The sequence below is a fragment of the Equus quagga genome, chromosome 14 (assembly GCF_021613505.1).
Source record: "Equus quagga isolate Etosha38 chromosome 14, UCLA_HA_Equagga_1.0, whole genome shotgun sequence".
Classification (NCBI taxonomy): Eukaryota; Metazoa; Chordata; class Mammalia; order Perissodactyla; family Equidae; genus Equus; species Equus quagga.
The window spans coordinates 70,805,192-70,815,580 of NC_060280.1; the positions used below are offsets into that span (position 1 = coordinate 70,805,192).

The 10,389-nt window shown below is 38.1% G+C and overlaps 1 protein-coding gene across 1 annotated transcript; it reads right to left on the bottom strand.

The window, feature by feature from the left end:
* Nucleotides 1-7,989: 7,989 nt before the first annotated feature.
* Nucleotides 7,990-8,931, bottom strand: LOC124251871 (olfactory receptor 6M1). The gene has a single exon (XM_046684798.1). It carries the CDS (start codon nt 8,929-8,931, stop codon nt 7,990-7,992), a length of 942 nt encoding a protein of 313 aa, XP_046540754.1.
* Nucleotides 8,932-10,389: the final 1,458 nt, after the last annotated feature.

Here is a 10,389-nt window from a genome sequence, read left to right on the forward strand (position 1 = left end):
GCTAACATCCATGCCCATCTTCCTCTAGTTTATATGTGGGACACCTGCCACAGCAGGGCTTGATGAGCGATGCATAGGTCTGCATCCAGGATCTGAACAGGTGAACCCCGGCCCGCAAAAGTGGAACATGCGAACTTAACCACTGTGCAACTAGGCCTGCCTTGGAACCCAGGATTTCTGATTCTCATTCAAGGGTTATTTCTAAACCACAGTGTAGTCTGTCATTTCCAGGTTTCCCAGAGTTAATCTCTGGTTAGGATTTTACTGCTCCAGTCTGTATCAGTTTGTCATCAGCCTCAGCTGTTCCTGTCAGCTGCCCTTGTTTCTGTCAATCACAGCTTTGGTCCACATGTAGGAGACAGCTGTGTGTTCTCCTGCCAGTGCCCTTTCTGGCACTGTGTAGTTGCAGTATGTTCTCACGTGTAGAACAGAGAGCACAATTAGACTTTCTATTAATATGCCATGTGACCCAGGCCTGAATTGAGAGTTTGCACCATCTCTGCCTTAGCAATACTCATGGAAATGAGAATACTTTTATAAGTTTACAGAATTGGTTCATGCATGACCTGTTTGTCACACTTGTTATAGGAGACTTCTGTTTCTCCCTTTCTCAAAAATCATTCTTTGTTAAATGAAATTTTAGTCACCCATTCTATGAATCTGATCCTGCTTCAAAACTGGGACCTTTCTAGTTTGGAAATTGGAAATAAATTGCTATCTGAATTATTGAAGGTTTCAAATGCCAACTATTTTAAACTTTATCTCTAAAGTCATCATCACTAAATTCTTATTATCCTGGAGACAATCTGTAGACAATAAAAACTTTAATTGCTCATCAACACACTTCTCTCAAAATTTTAAGATTTGTGTCTAAGGTGGAAATCAATAGAAAGACAGATGGCTGGGACCCATAATACCAAATTCTCAATTTGTGACCAGCTGTCTACAGCAGCTGCAGCCTCTCCCATGAGTTCCTAGATGATGAGGCCGAGAAAAGGAATGCTCTTTGTTACTGACCATGGAGCCCAATCTCAGTGTATTTCTTTGATGGGCTGGGTTGGATGATGTGAGACACATGAAGACTCCTCTTGCCTGTAGAGGAGGTAGATCCATGACTAAAAGTCACTTATGTTCACACCTTGGGTTCACACTCTAATATTGGTCCTTGATATCTTACCACTCTGAAGACATAAAGAAGCATAGAAGGGAGTCAACATACAAAAATCAGTTGCATTTCTATTTATTAACAATGAACCAACCAAAAAGAAATGAAGTAAACAATTCCATTTATAATAACATGAAAAAAGAATACTTAGGAATAAACTTAACCAAGGAGGTGAAAGTCTTATACACTGAAAACTATAAATCACTGATGAAAGAAATTAGACACAAATAAATGGAAATACATCCATGTTAATGGATTGGAAGGCTTAATATTGTTAAAAAGTCCGTCCTACCCAAGGTGATCTACAGATTCAACGCAATCCTTGTCAAAATCCTCATAACATTTTTTACAGAAATAGAAGAAAAATCCTAAAATTCATATGGAACCACAGAAAGACTGCCAAATGGCCAAAGCAATCTTGAAAAAGAAGTAAAAGCTGGAGGAATCACATTTCTTGATTTCAAAATATATTACAAAACCACAGTAATCAAAACAGTGAACTGGCCTAAAGACAGACATACAGATCAATAAAACAGAATAGAAAGCCCAGAAATAGACCCACGCCTATAGACTCAACTGATCTTTGATACGGGAGCCAAGGATACACAACAGGGAAAGGACAGTCTCTTCAGCAAATGGATATCCACATGCAAGAGAATGAAATTGGACGCTTACTGTAAACCATACACAAAAGTCAACTCAAAATGAATCGAAGATTTAAACATAAGACCTGAAGCTGTAAAACTTCTAGTGGAAAATATAGGGGAAAAGCTTCATGACCTGGACTCGGAAATGATTTCTTGCTCCTTCTTTTACTGGAGGAGGAAGTAAATAGGGTGTTGGGGGCTGGAGGGAGGTGGGGAAAAGTGGGGAACAGCGACGTGTGTGTGTGTGTGTGTGTGTGTGTGTGTGTGTGTGTGTGTCTTGTACTCCCCCTTGTGGTTGCAGTGTGTTACTAATGAAACAATTTTCAAATTTAACCCCAAGAGGAACAATAACTTCCTTATGGTACTTAACCATGAAAACAAACAAAAAAGTGATTATGTATTTAAAAACCAGAGCATATAATCTCTAGCAGTAAGGTCTCAGCCTAGTAAATTACTATATTAGAGAATGGAATTTCAGTTTTCCACTAAGATGTATGTATTACTGAATCCTTTTTTTCCTATGTTTAATTGATTATATTGAAAAAGGGGCAAATTTCTAAATATAACAGTATTTAGAGAATTTTTCTAATAAATGTTAACTACTTCCAAACTTGTGAGGCATGCTTGAACATTCCATTTAGAAGAACTTTAAGGTCTTACTGTTCTTTGTCTCTGTGTTCTGTAGGGCAGGACCAAGCATGTATAACACTGTGCTAAAGGTTTCTTTAATTTACTCACAGAACAGCTGCATGAGCTGGAAGGGATGTGAGGGTTCTTCAGAGCACAAAGTCATCTCAGATATTCAAATGTGTTCAACTGAATCAATTGATGCTGCCTGAATTCTGTTAGGCTTAAATCCATCAGAGCGCCCAGATGAAGGCTAAGAATACGTGACACACTAGTGGGCAAAGAAATTCGTCAATGTACGTGGGAGTTTTGGCTGGAGATGGTGGGTACCTGTGGGAAGCAGCAGGGTGACGAAGATACCATGGTGTCTGTTTCAGATATTGCTTATCTACCCAAGCCATGCGATTCATTTTTAAATCCTATAAACAGAAGGGCCCTTTGAAGAAAGTGAAGGGCTCTCTGAGGCATGGGGTATGAGCCGCCTTATATCTGTGCCCAGCTGGTGAATTAAGAATAATGGAGATTCTCCTAATTTATGCTTGGGACACAGCTTAGCGTTCCAGAGAACAGAGTAGCATATCTACCATTTCCATGCTTTACTGTTTTGGGATCATTGAAATATGGCTCCTTTGTCGTGGCCATCTGCTTTCTTATACAGTGAATAGACTGCAGTGACAATGAGAAAGCTATGCCTTCAAATGGCTTCAAAGGTGGTGTAAATCAGCAAAGGACAGCCAGAGTCAGAGAATCTTAAGTGACAGTTCGTAACCACACATGGAACATCCCTTGGGGGTGCCAAGAAACACGTGGGAGTAATTGCATAGGAGAGTGAGAGCCTGTGGTATGCATCTGGGTGAGAAGGGCAAGAGCCCATTACTGTGACCTCCACTGTGTCCACAGATTGGTGAGGTCAATAGGAATTTGGGTCCCGCCTCCTGTATATATTCCTGTGTGCAAGAGAAAGGATAGAAGGACTAATGAAAACTGTTTTTATGGGCATTTTGTCTACAGATCATGCATATTGCATTTCAGGCAAAAAAATTTCCTACCAAGCTCTTTATCTAACACCTTGAGGATATGGTATCATCATGGCCAACTCTAAGTATAATGGTTGTCAGCAAAAAATAAAATAATACAAATAAACAAAGACTTTTAAAAGTCATGAAAGTTTAGAACAAAGAGAATGGATACGATGATGGTAATGATTATGATGGTGACTACCATGTGAGAGTTTTTATATAATAAATGCTTTTAATCATTTTAACAATTTAATCATTAAATCACTTTACATTGTACATTCTCAGGCAAATGGAACATATCTATAATAGCTATTTAAATATTTGTTGCCTGATAATTCCCATCACTTCTGGGTTTATTCCTTTTGATGACTTTCCACCTGTCTATGTATCACAATATCCTGCTTCTTTGTATGCCTAAAAATTTTTATTTGGATGATGAATGTTGTGTATTTTACGTTGTTAAGTCATGGATTTGGTTGTACTCTTTTAAGGAGTGTTAGACTTTGTTCTCCGAGGCACTTAAGTTACTTGTGGATCGGGTTGATCCTTTCAAGTCTTGTTTTAAAACTCTTTCAAGAAAAAGCGAGGTTTGCATTTGTTCCAGGATAATTTATCCCCATTACCGTGTCTAATGCCCCACATATTAAAAGGTCTCTCCAGTCAGGCCGTTAGAAATAAAAACTGTTTCCATCCCTGTGTGGTCACTGGGAATTATTTGGCCTACTGATTTCTTGTGGATCCTTCACACCTTCAGGTAATTCTTTAAATGTATGCCTAGGTCTATATTCAGTCTGGAGTCTGCATACCTCCAGAGTTCTCTTTCTATGCAACTCTCTCATCTCTGGTCCTCTTTCCTGCAAATGCAAGTCACCCGGCCTCCCCAAACTCTGACCACTGTCTGCTCAATTGAGAGACACCGCCAGCCTCTGAATGCTCGGTGCCTGTGCTGTAGCCTAGAAACTGCGTTCAGCCTGCAAGCTGGGGCAGGTGTAGGGTTCACTTTGTTTCTCTTCTTTCAATGATCGCAATCCTGTGCTGCTTGTTGTCCAATGTCTGAAAACTGTTGCTTAATGTATTTTTGCCATTTTCCAGTTGCTGAAGTCAAAAGGTTAAATAAAATCTCTGTTATTCCACCATGTCCAAAATCAGAAGTACTAATTCCTTTATTTTTAGAATGTATCATTCATAATATTTCTTATGTATCATTTTCTCTCAAATTAAAATATGAATTACTTAGGAGTAGAGATCATGTCCTGCTTATCTTTGTGTCTTTGGCACCTCCCACAGCATTTTACACAGGGTCCTAAAAAGGACAGCTAATATTTATTCAGTGATACACTGAGAAAAGTGCTTTCAAGTTTATCTTCCAATAAGCCTATAGCATAGAAATTGTTATAAAATTCATTTTATAAATAAGGAAGCTGAGGTACAGAGAGATTAAGTAACTTGCCCAGGATCCTATTAGTAGTAAATGCCAGAATGAAGATATCAATTCAGTGACTGCCATACTGATTCAATAAGTGTACTCAACACATCGTGTGTGAATGACTACATGACCGAAGAATGAGTCTGAGGGAAAATCATCATGTACACAGTGGTAATTAAACCACATAACTGAACAAAAGCTTTTCTCTTTTTTTTTTCCAGATCCAGAAAAAACCAGAGAGAAGATTTAGATCACAAGTGAATTAGGTGACTGAGAAAAGGACCAACAAATCTGGCTTTTAATACAACTGTTGGGAACTCTGTTTTGAAAGTCCTCCTTATTTCATTGCCAGGTGCTCAAGGCTCATAAAAAGCAAAGCATGTAAACAGCTATCGCTAGTACTCCAGCAAAGTACTTCCCCATAGACAGGAACAAACTCAGTTTTGTAGCTAATTCAATCATTTGACACCAATAAATTAACAGATGTAATTAAGTACCTATGATAAGAATAATGATAACTATAATAATAGTGATCATATTAATAATATTGAGTTATATAACTTAAAAAAAATCAGATATCAAGTACATTTTAAGGCAAGTTTTCTGGCAACATTTAATCACAGTTCTTTTTGAGCGATAGCAATGATACGCGTGTCTGGGTAACTGGTGACCTGCCTGACTCTCCCTAAGCCCGTGGTTCTCAAATGTTTGCTCACTTCGGTGTTGTCTGGAAAGCTTGTTAAAGCACAGATTTCTGGGCTTCACCTCTGGTGTTTCAGATACAAAGGGTCTGGGGAGATGCCCAGGAATTTTCGTTTCTAACGTGTTCTCAGGTGATGCTAATGCTGGCTGGGAACCAGATTTTGTGAATTAGTGTACTAAGCAACAAAATCATTTGGTCTGTCCCTGTTTCAGATGTTTCTTTTAAAATATGTGTATATATAAATTAGTCTTTAACTTCAAACTTATGAAAGGAATTCATCGAAAGAAATCAAAATAACACTATGGGTAAATCACGTATGGTTTTACTTAAGAATAAATTTTCTCACTTGTAGTCAATATTTATTGCTTTAATGTGGCTGTGTTTAATTACCAAGTCCTTAGCAATACAGGATTAGTATAGTCTTCTAGCCGTTTTGGTTTTCAGTTCTAGTGCATGTGCTGATGGACTCAGCTCCCATCTTGGTGCTCACGTTGGTCCTCAGAATCTGGAGCAGAGGTTCTCCAGTGGTCTCTGCTCTCAGTGACTGACTCCTACAGCACAACCTCTCACTCTTGCCGCAGCCTGGGGGTCTTTGTTCTCCTTTCCCAGACACCCACATGGCTCACACTCTCATATCCTTCACATCTTTATTCAGACATCACCTTCTCAGAAAAGACTTTCTTAGCCACCTTATTTAAAATTGACACCCCATCCCCAAAACTCCATATTCTCTTTCTTTGCTTTATTTTTCTCCAGAACTTTTGTCACCTTGTAACTTTTCATAAAATTTCTCTCTATATTTTACTTATTGCATGTCTCCCCTTAGTATAATTTAAACTCATTAGGGGCAGAGATTTTGTCTGTTCTGTACATTGGTACATAGTGGGTACTCAAGCAATATTTGGTAAATGGATGAATGAATGATTTCCTTTTACCTGTGTACATTAATACATTACATTACTCAATGATGGACTTAATTCTTTTGCTCTACTCTGAACACATCATTAAAGTTACAGCTTCTTTAGTAATTTCCTATCTGAAGTCAGGTGCTAGGCCTCCATGTTTTCTTAAGTTTTGTTTTGGGCCATTTATTGAAAGAGACTGTGACAATTTGCACCTTGTTGTTACTTGGCATGGTTCCACTTCTGGATTCATCCATTCCTAATTATCAGTAGGTAATACAAACTTCTGCCAACAACTATCCTCCCACTAATGCTCCTGATGTCATCACCTTGGACCAACTCAGGTTACCCATCATCTTGGTCATTCCTTGCTCTCCTGTAGCCTCAGTCTATCTCCACTACTGTGCTCCTTCAATCAATATTTTTAAAAAGCAAACACATCTCCGAGTAGAGAATAATATTTTCCAACCCATGTTTCTTTCATATCACAATACTCTTGTATTCTCAGCCAGTCTTCTTCAAAGTGTTGTCTGTATTTATAGTCTCCATTTCTTTATATCTACATACTATTCTACCTGCTCTACTTTGGCTTTTATCCCACAAATTCTATTAAACATTTTGCGAAGTCATTCATGAGCTGCTGTTAGCAAACGCAATAGATACTTTTACTTCTTCACCATGCTACTTAAAACATTTCCCCCTTGTTTTTTGTCCTATTTCATAGTATCATACTCTCCTGGTTTTTCTTCTCTTTGGTCACCCATCCTTAATCTAATTAGTGGGTTATCTCCTTTTGTTATCATCTTGGTGATCTCAGCCACTTCTATGGCTAGAATTATCATTAATATATTTGATGATTGCCTGAACTATATTTCTAGCTCATATCTCTTTTCTAAACCTTAACTTGTAGTTAGATGTTCCACAGCAGTTTCCAATTCAATCGATCTACCCCTAACCCACCCTTTTGATGTTCCTTTTCTCATCAAATATCTCCACCTTTCACTCAGGTTTATAGCCAGAGGCTTAATATCCTGAGTCATACCTCTTTTGCCCTCACTTCTCACATGATATTTATTTGATCTGGCTAATAGAGGTGAAAACTGAGTCTCTCGAAATATTTGAATGCCTACCAAGAAGTTAAAATTCTCTAACTTTATAGGTCTCACTACAAATAGTGATACTTTATTATCTATTATTTCATTTAGAGTTGGAGACATTGAGGCTCAGATAAGTTTGACGTGGTGACAGTTATCTGCAAAATAAACTGATTTAGCCAAGGCTAGATTTGGAGACCTCTGAATCCCAGTTAGGTAACTTTTCACTGCTTTAAGCTATGCATATTCAAGATAGTTCATGGATTAGATTTTTTTTTCCAGGTTGGTGTGGCATTGCTCATCCTGTTGACACAGTCTCAGGCTTCTGATATGCTGACATGGCACAATATTCGTGCAGAATGAATGTGTTGAAGATAAATGATGTGTGATATACTAAACGCTAACGTCAAGTTTTCCTTAGTATCAAGGACATGATTCTGTCCATTGCCTCTCTCAACACTTCTTTCACCTTTTCATTCCTCAAGCTATAAATAAAAGGGTTCAGAAGAGGGGTCACTACGGTAATGAGGATAGCAGCTATCTTGTCAAAATTCAGTGAATAGTTCTGATTGGGTCTCACATACACAAAGATGTTGCTCCTGTAAGTGATGGAGACGACAGTGATGTGAGAAGCGCAGGTAGAAAAAGCTTTTTCACGGCCTTGGGCTGACGGGATACGCAGAATGGTAGAAATGATGTATGTGTAGGACCCAGTAGTGAACGCTAGGGAACTCAAGATGACGAGGGCAGATAGGAGAAAGTTCATCTTCTCAATGAGGTGAGTATCTACACAGGCCGCTTGTAGAAGAGGAGCAATGCCACAGAAAAAGTGATTGATTTCTTTGCTACAATAAGGTAGCCTTGTCACTACAATGATTGGTACCAACACAGACAGAAAGGCTCCCAGCCAGCAGCCCAGAACCAGCAGGAGGCAGGTCCTGCTGTTCATGATGATGGTGTAGCGCAGGGGGTTACAGATGGCCACGTAGCGGTCAAAGGACATCACTGCCAGGAGGATAAATTCCACTGTCCCCAGAAAGAAGTAGAAATAAACTTGGATGATGCAGCCAGCAAAAGGTATGGTTTTCTTCTCTTCTAACAGGCAAGCTAGCAACTTTGGGACAATAGTAGTTGTGAATAAAATGTCCAAAAATGACAAATTACTGAGAAAAAAATACATTGGAGTTTGAAGGCGGTTATCAGTCCATATTAGGGAGAGGATGATAATGTTTCCTGTTGCCGTTAAGGTGTAAGTCAACAGGAGGACCACAAAGAGGAGTATCCGAAGCTCCAGGAAAGCTGGGAAGGCAGTCAGGGTGAATTCGGTCACTGTGCTCCAATTTCCCATGGCTGTTACTATGTGGTGGGCATGATCTCTCTGAAGAAACAAGAAAAGGAAAATCAGCCTAGAAAGTAATTTTATAAATATCTGTTGAAAATTTATTGTGGGAACTGCCTTATTTTGGGAGATGACTCATGGGATATAGTCCTTCATCTGAAAGTCACTGTTGTGCAAGCTTGGGAAAGTCAAATGTCATTTAGACACAATTTTTTCTGTAAAATGAAGGGATAAGACTGGATTAAAAAAAACCTGTCAGCTTCCTTCTCATTAAATAAAATTTCTCTTCTTTTCAACTTGTTAAGCTTCATTTTCCCAGCTAAAAATGTGCTAATATACACACTCATACTTTAACTAGAACTCCTTCCTATTATTCTGAAGTTTACAATCACTGAAAGTTTGGCGGTTGACCTTAGTGACCTGCCATGAGTAAGAGATACACGTTGATTTATTTTTTTCTGATATTTGGTGATCTCCAGAGTCTCCCAATTCTTAAATTCTTTTCCTGGCATATATAGATCTCTGGAAACAGATCAGGGATTTCTGAAAGGAACAATGACTCATGGTTCCCCCTAATAACTTAGATGACACATCAAAAGGGAATAATGGGTTTCTTCTCATTAGATTATGCCCTGTGTCCAAAACCTACTTCCTGCAAGTTCTATGAAGTGTGTAATATTTACATCATATATCTGCCTGATTATTTAAGAGAACATTATACAATGTGATAAAGTCAGAGAGGTACAAATTATACACAGGGAGGTAAAGTAGAGGTAATTCAGCTTACTCAATTTACTTGATCAGTTGAAATCATAAAACCTTTGTCTAGATTTCACTTAGCTCTCTCTTCCTTAATAAATAAGTTACAGCTGATGCCCTCATTTTCCTTTTCCCACCTTCTCTTCTACCCCTTCCCCAAGATAAAAAAGCTTTCCTTTCTATTTCATTTTTTATTTGAAAGTTTTCCTGTTACAAAAGTGCATTTTTCAGTGCAAAGAATTAGAAAATGCAAATGCAAAAAAGAAAATTATAAAATGTAATCAAACCTGTTAGAGATACAGTGACAACATTTTGGTGTACAGTCATGTGTTGTTTAATGACATGGATATGTTCTGAGAAACGTGTTGTTAGATGATTTGCTGTTGTGCAAACATCATAGAGTGTACTTACACAAACCTAGATGGTGTAGCCTACTATACACCTAGGCTATGTGGTGCTAATCTTACGGGACCACTGTCGTATATGTGGTCTGTTGTTGACTGAAACATCATTGTGCAGTGCATGACTGTATATATATTTCCAGTCCTTTTCAAATTGCATACATATGTATCTAAAATAAATCATGCTAACATATTATTGTATAACCAGCTTTTTCTTATTTTTCTTTTTTTATAATAATCATCTTTCCATGTCAATTATTAGAAATCTACACAATCATTTTTTAAAAACAGATTTTTTGAGGTATAA